Source organism: Salmo trutta, chromosome 1, assembly GCF_901001165.1.
Source record: "Salmo trutta chromosome 1, fSalTru1.1, whole genome shotgun sequence".
Classification (NCBI taxonomy): domain Eukaryota; kingdom Metazoa; phylum Chordata; class Actinopteri; order Salmoniformes; family Salmonidae; genus Salmo; species Salmo trutta.
Genome location: NC_042957.1, coordinates 22,869,256 through 22,891,838, shown reverse-complemented (window position 1 = coordinate 22,891,838; position 22,583 = coordinate 22,869,256). Strand labels below are relative to the sequence as shown.

The 22,583-nt window shown below is 43.0% G+C and overlaps 1 protein-coding gene across 4 annotated transcripts in view; it reads left to right on the top strand.

The window, feature by feature from the left end:
* LOC115188443 (tyrosine-protein phosphatase non-receptor type 14) overlaps nt 1–22,583 on the top strand; it is a 94,616-nt gene that overhangs the window by 48,294 nt on the left and 23,739 nt on the right. For all 4 annotated transcript variants that reach the window (XM_029747368.1, XM_029747343.1, XM_029747387.1 and 1 more), the window contains exons 4-6: nt 16,442–16,539; nt 18,099–18,166; nt 19,237–19,307. In XM_029747368.1, the coding sequence (XP_029603228.1) occupies nt 16,442–16,539; nt 18,099–18,166; nt 19,237–19,307 (237 nt within the window). The remainder of the gene's footprint in view (nt 1–16,441; nt 16,540–18,098; nt 18,167–19,236; nt 19,308–22,583) is intronic.

The following is a 22,583-nucleotide window of genomic DNA, read 5'->3' as shown; positions in this document are numbered from 1 at the left end:
TCCATGCTGGACGAATTGAGGCTGTTCTGAGAGCAAAATGGGCGGGTGCAACTCAATAATAGGAAGGTGTCCTTAATGTTTTGTACACTCAGTGTATTTATATGCTTTTGAATGACACTTCCGGTTTTGGCGGGAAATACATGTTCTGTCCTGGAGCAGGAGTACAGAACATTACAAGCCTGCTTCCTACCATTCTGCGACAGATGCTGGGGGCTGACGCTGTTATAGTCCATGTGGGGTCTAACTACATTTGGATGGCTAGCTCGGAACTGCTGAAAATGGATTGTAAAACAATTATTCTAGCTCTGAAAGTTTTCAGGCCCTGTTCCATTGTTGGGCCACAGCTGTGAAAGATTCAGCAGGCTACTTGCATTACTGTAAGATTACTGTAGCTCTGTTGGCAAAACTTTTATATATAACTTTCTGGAAACAGTAGATGCTCTACAGGAATAACAGAGTCCATCCAAATCATCTTGGCTCCTGGACTCTGTCCACGCATTTCAAGGCTGCGTTGAGACAATGATTTATCATCAATGACCCAAGCCCTGCTCAGATAATCCCTACCATTGTGTGGCTGAGTTGTCGTAGTGCTGCAGCAAATGTACATTATCCCAGGAGCGTTTGAAGTCATAATGTAAGTAACCTAATTTATGTCACTCTAACTCCCCTGAATGCCTCTGTCGATCCTATATCTATTGTATGTAGTAATCATGCATCTATGGTGTGCCCTAGTAGGAAGTTTGCTGTGTGCAGCTCACCCTGCACTATCAGCTCTATCATAAATATCAGTGTGTGTACTTCTGATAAGCAGTTCAGTATAGCAATAAAAACGATCAAGCATCCCAGAAAAGTGCAAAAAATAGCCCACTTTAATCTATGTTGCCTAGAAACAAGGTTCATGAAATGGATAACGTGCTAGTAACAGATGACATTCATATACTGACTATCTCTGAAACACACTTAGATAACACCTGTGATGATATAGTGGTAGCAATACATGGATATAACATCTGCAGAAAAGACAGAAATGTCAACAGGGATGGTGTTCCGGTCTATATTCAGAGCTACATTCCAGTAAATCTTAGAGAGGATCTCATGTCAAATACTGTTGAAGTAATATGGCTACAGGTTCACTTGCCTCACCTAAAGCCCATTCTGGTCAGGATCTGGATAATATGTGTGAAATGCTTGATAATGTATGTGATATCACCAGAGAGGTATATTTTCTGGGTGACCTAAATATTGGCTGGGTTTCATCAAGCTGCCCACTCAAGGAAAAGCTCAGAACTGTAACCAGTGCCTCCAACCTGCTTCAGGTTATCAGTCAACCTGCCAGAGTATTTACAAACAGCACAGGTATGAAATCATCCTCATGTATTGTTCACATCTTTACTAATGCTGCAGAAATCTGCTTTAAAGCAGTATCCAAATGCATTGGATGTAGTGATCACAATATGGTAGCCATATCTAGGAAAACCATAGTTCCAAAGGCTGGACCTAATATTGTGTAAAAGAGGTCCTACAGAAGGTTTTGTAGTGATTCCTTTGTTGATGATGTAAATCATATTTGCTGGTCTGTGGTTTGTAATGAGGAGCAACCAGATGCTGCACTTGACACATTTATGAAATTGCTTACTCCAGTTACTTATAAGCGTTCAGAAAATGACTGTAAAAACTGTTATATCCCCGTGGATTGATTTGACAAATGTTATGGTTGAAAGGGATGTGGCGGAAGGAATGGCAAACCTGGCTGCATAACTGATTTGCAAACCTACTGCATATTGAGAAATCATGTGACTAAACAGAACAAAAAGAAGAAGAAGAAGAAACTACAGTGGTTGCTCCACTAAATGTTTTGTGATTATGCTGCGGGACATAGAGGTAATTTGTGGTTTAGTACGGTACCCTGCATCACCTCTTCATTGCTCCAGACCAGCGCAAGGGGGAGTCAGAGCACTGATTATGCTTTTGAGTCCTACTGTGTCTCTAACTGAGACAACTACTGTGTCTCTAACCGCACGACACAGGGATTCTTTAGCTAAATAGCCCAGTACTGTACTCCCGACCGTCCCGTTGTACAGCGCCATATTTTCCGTTCCATCCTGACAGAAACCCAGAGGGTTTTTCATTTTTCTTGGAATAGAAACACCATAATATTAATTAAATGAATTAAGCAAGTACCAGTCAACAGTTTGGACACACCTACTCATTCCAGGGCTTTTCTTTATTTGGACTATTTTCTACAATGTAGAATAATAGTGAAGACATCACAACTATGAAATAACACGCATGGAATCAGTTAAGAACAAATTCTTATTTACAAGGACAGTCTACTCCTTCCTCCCCATCGGGGAATTGAACCCTGGTCTCCCGCGTGCCTGCATTCTCTAGTACAGCCACTATTGAAGGCTATCAAATGCTTCTCAAAGATGCCCTCTGGTGGTCAAAGTAGCACTAAGCATTATTGGTACCAGAGGTTCACGCTTAAATAACATGCCATAGAATTCTGCGGCACCATGCAAGCTGCGCCGCAGTACGCTGCAACTTTTAAAGGACGAATCACTGTACGCTATGAAATGAAGATAAATTATATCAAGAATGATAGTAAAACACTTTGGAGCACCTTAAATAACATTTTGGCCAAAAAGGCGAACTCAGCTGTATCATTCATTGAATCAATTCGCTCATTCCTCACAAAACCCACTGATATTGCCAACTGTAATTTGAATTCAGTAAAGTGAGTGTGGAAGAACTGAAACAATTATTGTTGTCTATCAACAATGACAACCCACCTGGGTCTGACAACTTGGATGGAAAATGACTGAGAATGATAGTGGACGATATTGCCACTCCTATTTGCCATCTCTTCAATCTAAGCCTACATTAAAGTGTGTTCCCTCAGGCCTGGAGGGAAACAAAAGTCTTTCCACTACCCAAGAATAGTAAAGCACACTTTACTGGCTCAAATATCCGGCCAATCAGCCTGTTACCAACCCTTACTAAATCTTTGGGAAAAAATCTGTTTGACCAGATAAAATGCTATTTTACAGTAAATAAATTAACAACAGGCTTTCAGCATGCTTATAGGGAAGGTTAATCAACATGGGCGGTGCTTACACAAATGATTGGCTGAAAGAAATTGATAGTAAAAAGACTGTGGGAGCTGTTTTGTTAGACTTCAGTCTTTAGACTTTATCGATCATAGTATGCTGCTCGAAAAACATATCTGTTATGGCTTTATACCCCCTGCTATATTGTGGATTGAGAGTTACCTGTCTAACAGAACACAGAGCGTGTTCTTTAATAGTAGCCTCTCCAACATAATCCAGGTAGAATCAGGCATTCCCCAGGGCAGCCCCTTACTTTTTTCAATGTTTACTAATGACATCCCACTGGCTCTGAGTAAAGCCAGTGTGTCTATGTATGCAGATGACTGAACAATATACACGTCAGCTACTACAGCGACTGAAATCACTGCAACACTTAACAAAGAGCTGCAGTCCAGGGTTACTCCAAGCAGTTTAGTCACCTCGACTTTCTCAATTTCCACATTATTCATTACAAGATTTAGTTGAGGTTTAGGGTTTAGTAAATTATTTGTCCCAAATACAATGCTTTTTAGTTTTGTTATTCCTTGCAACCTATTCTGAAACTGACTGCAGCTCTTTGTTATGTGTTGCAGGGATCTCACGCGCTGTAGCAGCTGACGTAGTGCTGAGACCACTGTTATGGTCAAAACATATTGATGCAACAGTAGCTAAACTTGGGAGAGGTCTATCTATAATAAAGCGCAGCTCTGCTTTCTTAACAACAATATGAACAAGGCAGGTCCTGCGGGCCCTAGTTTTGTCACACCTGGGCTACTGCACAGTCATGTGGTCAGGTGCCACAAAGAGGGACAGGGCAGCACTGCCGGCCCTTAAATGTACATGTAGAGCTAACATTAATAATATGCATGTCACTCTCTCATGGCTCAAAGTAGAGGAGAGACGGACTTCATCACTACTTGTTTTTGTAAGAAGTGTTGACATGCTGAATGTACCGAGCTGTCTGTTTTAAACTACTAGCACACAGCTCGGACATCCATGCATACCCCACAAGACATGTCCCCAAGTCCAGAACAGACTATGAGAGGCACACAGTACTACATAGAGCCATCGCCACATGGAACTATATTAGAGGTCGACCGATTATGATTATTGGAGGACCAAAAAAAGCCAATACCGATTAATTGGCCAATTTTTTTATTTTCTTTTTTTTCAAATATAATGACAATTACAACAATACTGAATGAACAATGAACACTTATTTTAACTTAATATAATACATAAATAAAAATCTATTTAGTCTCAAATAAATAATGAAACATGCTCAATTTGGTTTAAATAATGCAAAAACAGTGTTGGAGAAGAAAGTAAAAGTGCAATATGTGCCATGTAAAAAATCTAACATTTAAGTTCCTTGCTCAGAACATGAGAACATATGAAAGCTGGTGGTTCAGTATTCCCAGTTCTTCAATATTCCCAGTTAAGAAGTTTTAGGTTGTAGTTTATTATAGGAATTATGACACGTTGACTATTTCTCTCTATACCATTTGTATTTCATATACCTTTGACTATTGGATGTTCTAAGAGGCACTTTAGTATTGCCAGCTTAATCTCAGGAGTTGATAGGCGTAAAGTCATAACCAGCGCTGTGATTCAAGCATTGCTAAGAATCAAGCATTGCTAAGAGCTGCTGGCAAACGCAGTAAAGTTTGAATGAATGCTTACGAGCCTGCTGCCACCTACCATCGCTCAGTCAGACTGCTCTATCACATCATAGACTTAATTATAATATAATAAATACAGAAATACGAGCCTTTGGTCATTAATATGGTCAAATCCGGAAACTATCATTTAGAAAACAAAACATTTATTCTTTCAGTGAAATACGGAACCGTTCCGTATTTTATCGAATGGGTGGAACCCAAATTCTAAATATTTCTGTTACATTGCACAACCTTCAATGTTATGTCATAATTATGTACATTTCTGGCAAATTAGTTCGCAACGAGCCAGGAGGCCCAAACTGTTGCATATACCCTGACTCTGCGTCCATTGAACGCAAGAGAAGTGACACAGTTTCCCTAGTTAATATTGCCTGCTAACATTAATTTCTTAACTAAATATGCAGGTTTAAAAAAATATACTTCTGTGAATTGATTTTAATAAAGGCACTGATGTTTATGGTTACGTACATTCGTGCAACGATTGTGCTTTTTTCGCGAATGCGCTTTTGTTAAATCATCACCTGTTTGGCGAAGTACGCTGTGATTCGATTCTAAATTAACAGGCACCGCATTGATTATATGCAACGCAGGACTAGCTAGTTAACCTAGTAATATCATTAACCATGTGTAGTTAACTAGTGATTATGTGAAGATTGATTGTTTTTTATAAGATAAGTTTAATGCTAGCTAGCAACTTACCTTGGCTCCTTGCTGCACTCGCGTAACAGGTGGTCAGCCTGCCACACAGTTTCCTCATGGAATGCAATGTAATCAGCCATAATCGGCGTCCAAAAATGCCGATTACCGATTGTTATGAAAACTTGAAATCGGCCCTAATTAATCGGCCATGCCGATTTAATCGGTCGACCTCTAAACTCTATTCTACATCAAGTAACTCACGCAAGCAGTAAAATCTGATTTAAAAAAACGGATAAAAATACACTTTATGGAACAGCGAGGACTGTGAAGAGACACACACACAGGTACAAACACACATATAACATACACACTATACACACATGTGCACTCGGATTGTGTGTTGTAGTGGCATGAGGGCGCACACTTAATGTCTTGTGAAATATTTTGTCAAATGTATTTTAATGTTAACGTTTTTTATTGTAATGCATTATACTGCCTTAATTTTTGCTGGACCCCAGGAAGAGTAGCTGCTGCCTTGGCAAGCATGGTGATGGCTGTATCATGTTATGGGTATGCTTGACATCAGCAAGGACTAGGGGGTATAAATATACGAACTACAGCTATAAACACAGGCAAAATCCTAGAGAAAAACTTGGTTCAATCTGCTTTCCAACAGACACTGGGCGACAAATTCACCTTTCAGTAGGACAATAACCTAAAACACTAGCTGAAGTCTACACTGGAGTTTCTTACCAAGATGATTGAATGTTCCTGAGTGGCCTAGTTACAGTTTAGACTTAAATCGGCTTGAAAATCATCTATGGTTTGACTTGAAAATGGCTGTATGGCAATGATCAACAATCAACTTGACAGAATTTGAAGAATTTTTTTAAGAATAATGGACAAATGTTGTACAATCCAGGTGTGCAAAAGCTCTTAGAGACTTACCCAGAAAGACTCACAGCTGTAATTGCTGCCAAAGGTGATTCTAACATGTATTGAGTACTTATAAATTAGAAATGTATGTATTTCATTTCCAATACATTTGCAAAAACCTCTAAAAACATGTTTTCACTTTGTCATTATGGGGTATTGTGTGCAAATGGGTGAGAGAAAAAAATATTTAATACATTTTAAATTCAGGCTGTAACACAACAACATGTTGAATAAGTCAAGGGGTGTGAATACTTTCTGAAGGTGCTGTATATGTCTATTTATTTTCTCTTTCAGATTTCAAATGTTTGCATATCGTTAAAACACTGCATATAGCCAGTAACATTTTGTGAGTGTAATGTTTAATGTTCATTACTGATTGTTGATTTCACTTTTGTTTATTAGCTATTCCACTTGTGTTGGCAATATAAACATGTTTCCCATGCCAATAAAGCCCTTTGAATTGAATTGAGAGACAGGGGGAAAGAGAGAGGGAGTGTGAGCTAGCTGTGAAAAGGGCATGCAGGGGTCAGTGTGTAGACAGGGCAGCAGTGTCTGCCATCTCAGATTCTCACATACACACACACACACACACACACACACCCCCTAGGTTCCCACCGTGAGTCTGATAGCACTGAGCTGCTGAATTTGCGGCTGCTGCTTGACTGGATGTGGGAAAGGTTGTTCGTAAGTCAGAGTGTGCTGTTTGACATGGGAGTCAGGCGTATATAAAGTTGAAGTGGGAAGTTTACATACACCTTAGCCAAATACATTTAAACTCAGTTCTTCACAATTCCTGACATTTAATCCTAGTAAAAATTGTGAAATATCAGAATAATAGTAGTGAGAATGATTTATTTCATATTTTATTTCTTTCATTACATTCCTAGTGGGTCAGAAGTTTACATGCACTCAATTAGTATTTGGTGGCATTGCCTTTAAATTGTTTAACTTGGGTCAAACATTTTGGGTAGCCTTCCACAAGCTTCCCACAATAAGTTGGGTGAATTTTGGCCCATTCCTCCTGACAGAGCTGGTGTAACTGAGTCAGGTTTGTAGGCCTCCTTGCTCGCACACACTTTTTAAGTTCTGCCCACAAATTTTCTATGGGATTGAGGTCAGGGCTTTGTGATGACCACTCCAATACCTTGAATTTGTTGTCCTTAAGCCATTTTACCACAACTTTGGAAGTATGCTTTGGGTCATTGTCCATTTGGAAGACCCATTTGCGACCAAGCTTAACTTCCTGACTGATGTCTTGAGATGTTGCTTCAATATATCCACATAATTTCCCTCCCTCATGATGCCATCTATTTTGTGAAGTGCACCAGCCCCTCCTGCAGCAAAGCACCCCCACAACATGATGCTGCCACCCCCGTGCTTCACGGATGGTATGGTGTTCTTCGGCTTGCAAGCATCCCCCCTTTTCTTTCAAACATAACGATGGTCATTATTGCCAAACAGTTCTATTTTTGTTTCATGTGCAGTTGCAAACCATAGTCTGGCTTTTTTATGGCGGTTTTGGAGCAGTGGCATCTTCCTTGCTGAGCGCCCTTAAAAGGTTATGTCGATATAGGACTCGCTTTACTGTGGATATAGATACTTTTGTACTTGTTTCCTCCAGCATCTTCACAAGGTCCTTTGTTGTTGTTCTGGGATTAATTTGCACTTTTCGCACCAAAGTACGTTCATCTTTAGGAGACAGAACGGGTCTACTTCCTGAGCGGTATGACGGCTGCGTGGTCCCATGGTGTTTATACTTGCGTACTATTGTTTGTACAGATGAACGTGGTACCTTCAGGCATTTGGAAATTGCTCCCAAGGATGAACCAGGCTTGTGAAGGTCTACAATTTTTTGGTTGATTTCTTTTGATTTTCCCATGATGTCAAGCAAAGAGGCACTCAAGGTAGGCCTTGAAATACATCCACAGGTACACCTCCAATTGACTCAAATGATGTCAATTAGCCTATCAGAAGCCTTGACATAATTTTCTGGAATTTTCCAAGCTGTTTAAAGGCACAGTCAACTTAGTGTAAACTTCTGACTTCAACTGTGTGTGTGTGTGTGTGTGTGTGTGTGTGTGTGCGTGTGTTCACAGCAATCATTCTATGAAATCACTTCGGTGTATTTACATGTAGTTAGGGGTTGGGCAGTGGACAGGACTGTACATGCTACACATACTCTAGTATTATAGTATGAAATACCTCGTCAACAATTCAATTCAAAGGGCTTTATTGGCATAGGAATCAAGTGAAATAGATAATAAACTAAAGTGAAATAAATAATCACAAATGAACAGTAAACATTACACTCACAAAAGTTTCAAAGGAATAGACATAATATGATATTAGGGCTATGTACAGTGTTATAATGGCGTGCAAATAGTTAAAGTTCTCTCTCTCTGGTGTGTGGTTAGGAGTCCGTGTGGAATGTTGGCACAGCCGTAGGAGGAGAGGAGGGAGAGGAGGAGGGAGGAGGACCACACATTCCTCCCAGCAGAAGTGCTAGGCAGGGGTTGGGGAGTCGGGTTGAGGTGGGGGGGGTAAATGTCTCCCTGACACACACACACCCTCCCTGACACACACCCTCCTTGACATACACACACACACCCTCCTGCTCGTCTCCAAGAATCTGTTCAGTAATGCCCGACGATCAATCCACTTTCTTTAACAGCCTTCAGCATCATCATTCGTAACTCCTCACCCCTTCATTCTACAGTCATTATAATGTGTAGAACAGGTATGAGTGCCGTAGCAGCCAGCTGGGTCCTCCTGGCAGCAGTCTGCTGCTCCAGGTACAAGTTGCTCTAGGCACAGATCTAAGATCAGTTTACCTTAGCCCAATCCTAACATTAATCATTAGGGAGGGGGTACACAAACTATCCTTAGATCAGTGCCCTGGGGCAACTTTATACAACTTTTAATCTGTTAGAAAGGCTTACAGATTCATTCACAGGATGAGAGTAAAACCAGTGACCCATGTCTTTGGTGTCATGGCGTCTCCCATAGCAACGAGCTGGGCGGTCATTCTATTGCTTACACACCTGGCCTGGGGGGGGGGCAATAGAGGGTAAGGGGGGAGAGGAGTATTGAGGGAATGAGAAAGAGATGGAAAGAGGGAGAGGAGGAAGGGAAAAGGGAACTAAGGTTGTAACACACAGATAAGATTGGTTTGCTTCAGTTCCGGCAATGGTTTCAGTTGTGAATAGTGTCTTTGAAGTGAAGCAGGGTGCTTTTGATGTGAAACCTGATACTAGATCCCTCCATCCCTCCCTCCTTCATTCCATCTCTCTCTGCAGCTGTGAAAATCACCGAGGCAGGGTTAACTAGGGTTAGGAGGTGGGGATGAGGTGTTGGGGCATTGGCTAATGTGAGAGTTCCTCTCATAAACCATGTTATGTGTAAACTCATCTCAGAGGAAAAGGGAGAAGTGTTCAACAGCATGGATTGTGTCTGTTTGTCTTTTTCCCTCTATCTGTCTCCCTCTGCCTGAAGGAACCAAACTCACGATACACCAAATCACATTAGCGTCTAACTCTGCTAATGTTAGCCGCTGTGTGTTGTCCAACCCCTTAATTCAGACCAGACCTCATCACCTGGCCCCAGTGAGCCATGGGGGCAGCAGCACATACAGCCTTGAAATCCCATCTTTGTTCAGCTAGTTATCAGAGCTGTTCCCCCACAGACACACATTTTACCCTCTGACGGTTCATTGATAATACCATGTAAAAGCACGGAATCTCCCCACCTCCCACACACACCGGCTGGCCCCATCTGGGGGTGCGGTGGTGGACGCGGCCTCTCTCTGTGAGGAGGTTGTCTGGATGGTTTTTTTTGTGTCGGGGGGAGTAGGCCTCTTGAGTTGAGGATACACTAGAGCAAACTGTGAGCTGAAGACAACAAACCTGTATTTGCTGATAGAGTGTGGTGAGGTGAAACACACACATCTGATATTTGGGGGGCTGAGAAAGTATGGGAATAGAAGTATGGGAATAGTAGTATGGGAATAGAAGTATGGGAATAGAAGTATGGGAATAGAAGTATGGGAATAGAAGTATGGGAATAGAAGTATGGGAATAGAAGTATGGGAATAGAAGTATGGGAATAGAAGTATGGGAATATAAGATAACCATAAAGCTCTGAACACTGAATATCCAAATGTTCAGGGCTGCTTTTATGGGAGTGAACAAACACATCATTGTCAAATCTTAAACCACTGCCAGAACACACGTGGGCATATAACGGGTCTTTGTGTTGTTATGTTGGGCTTTGGAACTCCAGTGATGTCAGTCCTACAACATGGTAAAACATGGTACAAGTCATCTGTAACTCTTATAATGGTGTCAGGGAATGTCCCAGTGTATGTTCAAGTATTATTACACCACTATGACATCATAATTGAGCTCAGGTGCATCCTGTTTCCATTGATCATCCTTGAGATGTTTCTACAACTTGGAGTCCACCTGTGGTAAATTCAATTGATTTGACATCATTTGAAAAGGCACACACCTGTCTATGTAAGGTCCCACAGTTGACAGTGCACGTCAGAGCAATAACCAACCCTAACCCTAACCCATTGAAGGTCCCCAAGAACACAGTGGCCTCCATCATTTTTAAATGGAAGAAGTTTAGAACAACGAAGACTCTTCCCAGAGCTGGCCGCCCGGCCAAAATGAGCAATCGGGGGAGAAGGGCCTTGGTCAGGGAGGTGACCACAAACCAGTTGGTCACTCTGACAGAGCTCCAGAGTTCCTCTGTGGAGATGGGAGAACCTTCCAGAAGGACAACCATCTCTGCAGCATTCTACCAATCAAGCATTTATTGTAGAGTGGCCAGATGGAAGCCACTCCTCAGTAAAAGGCACATGACAGCCCGCTTGGAGATGCCAAAAGGCACCTAAAGACTCTCAGACCATGAGAAACAAGATTCACTGGTCTGATGAAACCAAGATTGAACTCTTTGGCCTGAATGCCAAGCGTCACGTCTGGAGGAAACCTGTCACCACCCCTACGGTGAAGCATGGTGGTGGCAGCATCATGCTGTGGAGATATTTTTCAGCAGCAGGGACTGTGAGACTAGTCAGGATCGATGCAAAGATGAACGGAGTGAAGTACAGAGAGCTCCTTGATGAACGCTTAGGACCTCAGACTGTGGCAAAGGTTCACCTTCTAACAGGACAATGACCCTAAGCACACAGACAAGACAACGCAGGAGTAGCTTTGGGACAAGGTGTCTGAATGTCCTTGAGTGGCCCAGCCAGAGCCCGGACCTGAACCCAATCAAACATCTCTGGAGAGACCTGAAAATAGCTGTGCAGCGACGCTCCCCATCCAACCTGACAAAGCTTGAGAGGATCTGCAGAGAAGAATGGGAGAAACTCCCCAAATACATGTGTGCCAAGCTTGTAACATCGTACCCAAGAAGGCTCGAGGCTGTAATCACAATCTTCAGATAAGGCCATCATTTTTGGAATAAAGAAGTGTACCAATGCATCATCAGGGTTTCAAATGTGGGGCATGACACATCACATGGGAGTTGACCATTGGTCTGAAAACCAAACATTTATGTTCCTGGGACAGAGCAGCATTGCATCACATCAAAAGTGAGAAAATAACTATTGTTTAACTGTGCAACCATTGAAAATAAGGTTGAATGAAGATACATAAGGGTTCAATATTATGCACATTTGGAAGTGCATTTATAAATGGTTAATAGCTGGAGGTAAATAGTGGCTCACTATTTAGCAAGCAGTGACTGGCAATCACACTATTTTGACCAATTTGTTATAATGCATTTACAAATGATTAAACAACCGTTAATAATGTAGTTACAAACAATTTACAAATGGAACCATATTGTAGTGTTACCAGTTTTGGTACATGTTTTTTAATAATAATACAATTCATTTTGTCATCAATAATATTCTTTGTTATGGGGTGGTTATCATCAAATGTTAGATAAAACCCTAATTAGAAGTTAATGGGAATCTTAGCTGGGAATGTTCCCGGTTTGCTGGGGAATAATTCTTATAAAGGAAAAGTTACTTTTTCACAAAATAGAGGCATACAAAGACAAAACAAATGTGGTACAGTGTGGAAATGATAACACCTGAGTGAAGAAAATGCAGAAATAGTTGAAAATGCTGAAAATCATTTTGGGTTCAAGTTTGATGAACAGTATAAAACAGATCAGAAGAGAGAAAGACCCATTAAAACGACTTAACATATATATGTGACCACCTTAGTGTCATGCACTACTTATTAAGTATATTTAGAACTTTATTATTAAAAAACATTAAATACCGTCATGTCGTCAAAAATGAGAAAAATATTATGATAGGATATTTTGGCCGTATTGCCCTAATACCAGCTGTGTCCTAAACACCTGGTTTTCTAAGCATGAGTAACCAACCAGGTGAGATAAAAATCAACCAGCAGACACTGTTGACCCTAAGGACTGTACAGGACTATTTCATGCTCTCTTTCAGTCTGATTCAATTCAAATCTATAAAACTTCATTTATCCTTGAAGAGATGTAATTGTGCTGAAGACGGTTTACTTTAAGAGGCCGGGCTTGCTTCTCAATCATCATGTCTACAGTTTACAGTCTGCCACTCTACCATGGCTGCTCACATATATAAATATAAACATCATAATGTTGTTATCCTTCTGCCTAAGAGAAAGAGACAACCGCACCGAGACACCATTTCCCCTCTGACCCAAGAGGGTGTTAAGCGTTGAGGGAACATTCACGCAACATAACTAGAACCCATTCCAGGACCTCTGCAGTGTGTTCCTGCTGAAGCACCGCCCACTTGACCACTGTGGGCTCCTCCCCATCCAGGGGTTAGCTAATTAGAGGGTTGCCAGGGGAACAGAATGGCAGCTCAGCCAGCCGGTGTAATGACAGGGTGAGGGAGAAGGGCGCGGTCAGATTATAGACCCCGAGTACACACAGTGGAGCTAAAAAAAGAACCAGAGAGACGAGAGGAAGAGTGCGAGGAGAGAGAGAGGGAAGGAGGGAGAGATAGGTGAGAAAAGAAAGAGAGAAAGGGAGACAAGGCGGGGAGAGAGAGAGAGAGAGAGAGAGAGAGAGAGAGAGAGAGAGAGAGGAGAAGGGTTTGAGAATGATTAAGTAAGGTAGAGAGACAAAGAAGATTAAGAACACAGTAAGACCGTGGTATATTATAGTGGTTTCTAGTTTACAGGTGACTTTAACAAGTCTCGCTCATGACATTCTCTCTATGGGTTATCCCTGGACTTCCCCTGTGTGGCTGAGTTCAACAGAACTGCACTTGTCTATAGCAGGCTGGAGTGACTAAGCATGCAGGGATCGCTTGGTGATTTCCAGACCACAGTTTGTAGACTCTGGCATGTACAGCCTGATGCATGTTCCCCTATGAACTGCCCTGTGTGTGTGTGTGTGTGTGTGTGTGTGTGTGTGTGTGTGTGTGTGTGTGTGTGTGTGTGTGTGTGTGTGTGTGTGTGTGTGTGTGTGTGTGTGTGTGTGTGTGTGTGTGTGTGTGTGTGTGTGTGTGTGTGTGTGTGTGTGTGTGTGTGTGTGTTTGGAAAGGTGTCTCACAGCCTCCAGTGGAAACACTCACTGTGGTAGCCATGGTAACAAACAGGAAACCAGCAAGTTCTTTGCAGCTGAAACTGGTCAGCTGGACTCACCCCTGACACTGCTCTGTTTTGATAATGGACCGTTTTGACTTTCTCTCACACTTTCCTTCTCTCCCCCTCCCTCTCTCATTAACTGCCCTCTCTCTTTCCCTCATTCTCTCACTCTCCCCCTCTCTTCTCTCTCTTCTCTAATGTGTGGCCTTATGTGACTACTAATCAAGGCCTAATCAAGGCCTAAAATGGGGGGGAAATGATTTGGAATCCCTGAAAAGCTGTACGTTTCGTCCTGTTCTTTCACTTTATTTTGGCACTCTAACCACACTCTGTGAAGGTCGCTCTGGGCCAAGTCTGAAAAGTATCATATCAACTTACCTCTGGCAAACCAGTGGCCGAGCCACCCACAGTCATAACACCAGCCCAGCCCAGCCCCACCGAACCCTAGCTAGTAGTCTTTTTAGACCAGTGTTATTCAAACTTGTTCAGTGGGGACCCCATTTTGTCACAAAAGATTCTCACAACCCCAACCCAAATCTAATGAAACAACCTTAAAATCGGTACTTTTCCATTTTTACACAAAAAAAACCTTCAATGCATTACATTTTCAGCATTATCAAAATGCAAAGAAACCAATAAATACATTTATTCAATATAAGTGATCTTTCACAGAAACGTTGTATATTGTCCCATACATTAATCTGTACTTTTAATTTTGTTTTATTTTGTGACCCCACTGCAGTTCCCCCGCGACCCCGACTTTGAATACCACTGCTCTAGACAGATGCCTTGTCTCCAATGTACCAATGTTCCAGCTTTGCTGCCCTAGGTTTGGGATTTCAGAGACTACCTAGCTAGCACTCTGCTCCAACACCCAGTCATAACTCTAGTCCAGCCACAGCTAGACATAGCTGATTCACTACTCCAACCCCCAGTCATAACTCTAGTCCAGCCACAGCTAGACATAGCTGATTCACTACTCCAACCCCCAGTCATAACTCTAGTCCAGCCACAGCTAGACATAGCTGATTCACTACTCCAACCCCCAGTCATAACTCTAGTCCAGCCACAGCTAGACATAGCTGGTTCACTACTCCAACACCCAGTCATAACTCTAGTCCAGCCACAGCTAGACATAGCTGGTTCACTACTCCAACACCCAGTCATAACTCTAGTCCAGCCACAGCTAGACATAGCTGGTTCACTACTCCAACACCCAGTCATAACTCTAGTCCAGCCACAGCTAGAAATAGCTGGTTCACTACTCCAACACCCAGTCATAACTCTAGTCCAGCCACAGCTAGACATAGCTGGTTCACTACTCCAACACCCAGTCATAACTCTAGTCCAGCCACAGCTAGACATAGCTGGTTCACAACTCCAACACCCAGTCATAACTCTAGTCCAGCCACAGCTAGACATAGCTGGTTCACTACTCCAACACCCAGTCATAACTCTAGTCCAGCCACAGCTAGACATAGCTGGTTCACAACTCCAACACCCAGTCATAACTCTAGTCCAGCCACAGCGAGACATAGCTGGTTCACTACTCCAACACCCAGTCATAACTCTAGTCCAGCCACAGCTAGACATAGCTGGTTCACTACTCCAACACCCAGTCATAACTCTAGTCCAGCCACAGCTAGACATAGCTGGTTCACTACTCTAGTCCAGCCACAGCTGGTTCACAACTCTAGCCCAGCCACAGCTAGACATAGCTGGTTCACTACTCCAACACCCAATCATAACTCTAGTCCAGCCACAGCTAGACATAGCTGGTTCACTACTCCAACACCAAGTCATAACTCTAGCCCAGCCACAGCTAGACATAGCTGATTCACTACTCCAACACCCAGTCATAACTCTAGTCCAGCCACAGCTAGACATAGCTGATTCACTACTCCAACACCCAGTCATAACTCTAGTCCAGCCACAGCTAGACATAGCTGATTCACTACTCCAACACCCAGTCATAACTCTAGTCCAGCCACAGCTAGACATAGCTGATTCACTACTCCAACCAAGAACATGAGTCAGTGTTGCACAAACTGGTGGCTACAACCCTCCGTAGTAGTGATTCACTTATTCCTAGTAACAGTGTGGTAATATTTCCGTTGCTTTTACTACCGGAGTTTACAGGTAACATTCCTACAGGATCTTCATTCGATCACCCTGTTGCAGCAGAACGTTCTTGCAATGCAGGAAATGTAAAACGTGTGGTGTGCTTGAGGTTTCAAATGGCTTCTGACGTTTGTAATTTCCATTTAGAAATGTCAAACTTGATGAAGACCTACAATAAACGTTCATGAATTATAATCCACATAATAATCCACATTTCCTGTTGCTGCAGGATTATTTTACTTCTGTAGCAAACTGGCTCAAATGAAGATCCTACATCTGTATGTTGCGTTCTTCTTGTGTTTAGTAATTCCCTTACTGTGTGTTTTATGCTCTCAGTATGTGACACTTGTCTTCTCGCTAGGTATCAGTACTACCTGCAGGTGAAGAAGGAGGTGCTGGATGGACGTCTCCACTGTACCGTAGAGCAGGGCATCAGACTAGCAGGCCTAGCAGTGCAAGGTAAGACAGAGTACACAGGAGTATACCCCATAGCTTTACTACTGACCTCGTTTTATGTCCTACTTAAACCCTAAGTCCAGAGGGAGATAGATAGAGAGAGAGAGAGACTCACACTTTCTTAGATCATCCTGGGTTCACTACCTAATATGGCTGCATACCGCCAGAAGAGCTGAGTCCACTTGAGTTCCTATCAGGATTCCTTTCCACAACACACACACACACACACAAACGCACGCACATGCATGCACACGCGTGCATTTGCAAACACACACATCCACTTTTCACACACACAGACACGCACACACACTTTCTTGGCCTTGTTGGTGACCCTGTAATCTTCCAACCCCGCAACACAAACACACGCTCTCTCTCTCTCTCTCTCTCTCCTGCTGTCCCTGGGCCCTGTGTCTCGGGGGAATGTAAACAGTCGTTAGCTTATCGCTAACGCCAAGGTTAGCCATGGCAGGAAGAACCTTATCTGTAGGGAGGATGGATTCTACACTACACCCCTCTATATCAGACATACATTACATTACATTAGAGCAGCCCTAAAGGATGTAGCTACCTCGGTGTATCTGGAGATAGTACTGTACATTGTCCAGACAGACAGTAGCTGTATGTCATTTCCTTTTATCAATGGAGGGTTGGGTAGGATGAACCAGGATGGACCCAAACCCCAACATGACATCACAGGGCCAGGGATATGTGTGTATGGCAGGGTTGACGTGAGCATGCCTGCTACAGATACTGTAGGTGCTATTAGGGTTTCTAGTTTCTATGTATCTTTGAGGTCATCCGACTACAGTTCCTGTCCATGCCTATGGAAGGTGTTTCTCCCTTGTGTTATATAGTTCATATCTCCTTAAGAGTACACTCTTAGAAAAACAAAAGGGTTCCAAAAGGAAAGGGTTCAACATAAAACCTAAAAGGGTTCTACCTGGAACCAAAAGGGTTCTACCTATGGGGACAGCCGAAGAACCCTTTAAGGTTCTAGATAGCACCTTTTTTCCAAAAGCGTATAACATCCTCAGATGATGTATGTGTTCCGTGTGTAGGGTAGAAAAATTCCATCAACTTTGCCTGAATTCCCAGGTTTTCCTGAAAACCCAGTTGGAAGATTCACAGAATTAGGAGGGAATAAGCAGGACATCTGTAATTTTCCAACAAGGATTTCTGCAAACCTGGGAATCTGGTGGAAGTTACTGGAACTCTATCCATGTGTTTCATGTCAATGAGTTGGTGAGTTGAGTGTGGATCTCAGTGTGTGTAGAGTTGAGTGTAGATCTCAGTGTGTGTAGAGTTGAGTGTAGATCTCAGTGAGTGTAGATTTCAGTGTGTGTAGAGTTGAGTGTAGATCTCAGTGAGTGTAGATCTCAGTGTGTGTAGAGTTGAGTGTAGATCTCAGTGTGTGTAGAGTTGAGTGTAGATCTCAGTGAGTGTAGATCTCAGTGTGTGTAGAGTTGAGTGTAGATCTCAGTGAGTGTAGATCTCAGTGTGTGTAGAGTTGAGTGTAGATCTCAGTGAGTGTAGATCTCAGTGTGTTCTCTCCTCTCTTCTAGCTGACTTTGGGGATTTCACACAGTTCCTGTCTCAGGACTTCCTTAGGGAGTACGTGCTCTTCCCAGTGGTGAGTCAACTGTCACACTACACCTCTCAGTAGTGTGTGTGTGTGTGTGTGTGTGTGTGTGTGTGTGTGTGTGTGTGTGTGTGTGTGTGTGTGTGTGTGTGTGTGTGTTTTTCAATGCTCAGGTGTGTGTGCTCTCAGTCAGTATTCTCAGGTGTGTGTTTGATGTTGCCTGTCTCAGATGTTTAAGAAAGCTCAGGTGTGAGTGAGTGAGTGAGTGAGTGAGTGAGTGAGTGAGGGAGTGAGGGAGTGAGGGAGTGAGTGAGTGCTTGCGTGTGTAGCCGGAGGCCACAGATTCCTAGCTCTCCTGTGTACGTCCTCCTGTGTTCTACCTGCATCCCTGACTGACAGAGACAAGACAGACAAGAGGCCCTGCTTAGAGAGGGGGAGGGAGAGATGGAGGGAGGGAGGGAGAGAGAGAGGGAGAGATGAACTGAGATGTAGGAAGAGAGAGGAAGAGGTGAGGGAGTGTGTGGGGAGTAAGGAGAGGTAGTAGAGAGAGTGAGGGATAAAGGAAGGAGAAGAATAGAGGATAAAGAAGGTGGTTACAGAGACAAACTAATATGCATAGAGAAACGTAGAGGAGGAGGGGGAAGAAAGAGAGAGCGAGCGATGACAATGGATATCTGAGGCCTGCATAGAGTAATTTTTCTCTCCCGCTCTGAAACACACACACACACTCACACACACACACTCAGTGATGGAGTGCTCTAATGGAGGGGTAGTGAGTGGGTGTTGAAGGGGTGAATATGAAGGCTGTGTGTGTAACCTGATATAGCTCATTCTCTCTGTTCGCTCAAGTCCTGCAGAGATTAATGTCCACTTTCTCTTTCACCCCATCACTTCTTTCCCTGTCACCCCCCTATACCTCCCTGGCTTGCTTTCTCTTTCACTTCCTCTATCGCTCTCTCTCCCTCTCTCTCTCGCTCCCTCTCTCCCTATCTCTCTATCTCTCTCTCCCTCTCTCTCTCCCTCTCTCCCTCTCTCTCTCCCTCTCTCCCTCTCTCTCTCCCTCTCTCCCTCTCTCCCTATCTCTCTCTCCCTCTCTCTCTTTCCCTCTCCCACCCTCTCAGAACTGGCCTCATGTAGATGAGGTGCTCGAGGAGTGGACTCAGAAGGTGGCGGAGGAACATAAGAGTCACTGGTAGGCTTCCTGTTCATAACACCACCCTACAGTCTACCAAGTCCTACTGTAAACTACACTGCTCCTACAGGCTTCCTGTTCATAACACCACCCTACAGTCTTCCAAGTCCTACTGTAAACTACACTGCTCCTACAGGCTTCCTGTTCATAACACCACCCTACAGTCTTCCAAGTCCTACTGTAAACTGCACTGCTCCTACAGGCTTCCTGTTCATAACACCACCCTACAGTCTACCAAGTCCTACTGTAAACTACACTGCTCCTACAGGCTTCCTGTTCATAACACCACCCTACAGTCTACCAAGTCCTACTGTAAACTACACTGCTCCTACAGGCTTCCTGTTCATAACACCACCCTACAGTCTTCCAAGTCCTACTGTAAACTACACTGCTCCTACAGGCTTCCTGTTCATAACACCACCCTACAGTCTTCCAAGTCCTACTGTAAACTGCACTGCTCCTACAGGCTTCCTGTTCATAACACCACCCTACAGTCTACCAAGTCCTACTGTAAACTACACTGCTCCTACAGGCTTCCTGTTCATAACACCACCCTACAGTCTTCCAAGTCCTACTGTAAACTACACTGCTCCTACAGGCTTCCTGTTCATAACACCACCCTACAGTCTACCAAGTCCTACTGTAAACTACACTGCTCCTACAGGCTTCCTGTTCATAACACCACCCTACAGTCTACCAAGTCCTACTGTAAACTACACTGCTCCTACAGGCTTCCTGTTCATAACACCACCCTACAGTCTACCAAGTCCTACTGTAAACTACACTGCTCCTACAGGCTTCCTGTTCATAACACCACCCTACAGTCTTCCAAGTCCTACTGTAAACTACACTGCTCCTACAGGCTTCCTGTTCATAACACCACCCTACAGTCTACCAAGTCCTACTGTAAACTACACTGCTCCTACAGGCTTCCTGTTCATAACACCACCCTACAGTCTACCAAGTCCTACTGTAAACTACACTGCTCCTACAGGCTTCCTGTTCATAACACCACCCTACAGTCTACCAAGTCCTACTGTAAACTACACTGCTCCTACAGGCTTCCTGTTCATAACACCACCCTACAGTCTACCAAGTCCTACTGTAAACTACACTGCTCCTACAGGCTTCCTGTTCATAACACCACCCTACAGTCTTCCAAGTCCTACTGTAAACTACACTGCTCCTACAGGCTTCCTGTTCATAACACCACCCTACAGTCTACCAAGTCCTACTGTAAACTACACTGCTCCTACAGGCTTCCTGTTCATAACACCACCCTACAGTCTACCAAGTCCTACTGTAAACTACACTGCTCCTACAGGCTTCCTGTTCATAACACCACCCTACAGTCTTCCAAGTCCTACTGTAAACTGCACTGCTCCTACAGGCTTCCTGTTCATAACACCACCCTACAGTCTACCAAGTCCTACTGTAAACTACACTGCTCCTACAGGCTTCCTGTTCATAACACCACCCTACAGTCTTCCAAGTCCTACTGTAAACTACACTGCTCCTACAGGCTTCCTGTTCATAACACCACCCTACAGTCTACCAAGTCCTACTGTAAACTACACTGCTCCTACAGGCTTCCTGTTCATAACACCACCCTACAGTCTTCCAAGTCCTACTGTAAACTACACTGCTCCTACAGGCTTCCTGTTCATAACACCACCCTACAGTCTACCAAGTCCTACTGTAAACTACACTGCTCCTACAGGCTTCCTGTTCATAACACCACCCTACAGTCTACCAAGTCCTACTGTAAACTACACTGCTCCTACAGGCTTCCTGTTCATAACACCACCCTACAGTCTACCAAGTCCTACTGTAAACTACACTGCTCCTACAGGCTTCCTGTTCATAACACTATCCTAAAGACTACAAAGCCCTACACTCTTTGAAAAAGGGTTCCAAAAGGGTTCTTTTGCCATCACCATAGGATATATAACTATTTTTGGTTCCAGGTAGAACCCTTTTTGGTTTTAGGAAGAACCCTTTTTGGTTCCATGTAGAACTTTGAGGAAGGGATTTTACATGGAACCCAAAAGGGTTCTACCTGGAATCAAAAGGGTTCTTTAAAGGGTTCTCCTATGAGGACAGTCAAAAAACCCTTTTAGGTTCTAAATAGCACCTTTTTTTCTAAGAGTGTACTATACACCACACTGCTCATGTGTCCACTGGTTATTCTAAGTATTTGTATAGAATACCTGTATCTATATTAGTATAATGATTATATGTCATATAAATTGCGATTGTATATCATTAGAATGATATACAATTGTCTCATGAGGAGTTACTTGGTCCAAGCATGTGACCGGTCCTTAAAATGTTTATATTTGGGTCCAATGTTTCAGTGCAATGCAGTGTTTCAGTGCCTTCAGAAAGTATTCACACCCCTTGACTTTTTCCACATTTTGTTGTGTTACAGCCTGAATTTAAAATGTATTACATTGAGAATTTGTGTCACTGGCCTACACATAATAACCCATAATGTCAAAGTGGAATTGTATTTTCAGAAATGTTTACTAATTCATTAAAAATGAAAAGCTGAAATGTCTTGAGTCAATAAGTATTCAACCCCTTTTTTAAGGTAAGCCTAAATAAGTTCAGAAGTAAAAAAGTTTCTTAAGTCACATAATAAGTTGCATGGACTCACTCTGTGTACAAAAATTGTCACGGTTGTCGAAAGGAGGAGCGGACCAAAGTGCAGCGTGTGTGTCGTTCCACATTTTATTTACACTGTGAAACTATGCAATACATATAAATAAACTGAATCTCCCACAAACCCAGGTGGAAAACCCCCTACTTAAGTATGATCTCCTATTAGAGACAACGAGGACCAGCTGCCTCTAATTGGAGATCATCCCAAACAAAACCCCAACATAGAAATACAAAACTAGAACCTGACAACATAGAAATAGAAAACATAGGGGGAAAAACCTGTCACGCCCTGACCGACTCTACCATAGAAAATAACATCTTTCTATGCTCAGGACGTGACAAAAATAGTGTTTAAAATTATTTTTGAATGACTTCTTTATCTCTATACCCCACACATACAATTATCTGTAAGGTCCCTCAGTCGAGCAGTGAATTTCAAACACAGATTCAACTTCAAAGTCCAGGGAGGTTTTCCAATGCCTTGCAAGGGCACCTATTTGTAGATGAGGGGGGGGAGAACAGACATTAAATATCCCTTAGAGCATGGTGAAGTTATTAAATACACTTTGGATGGTGTATCAATACACCCAGTGACTACAAAGACACAGGTGT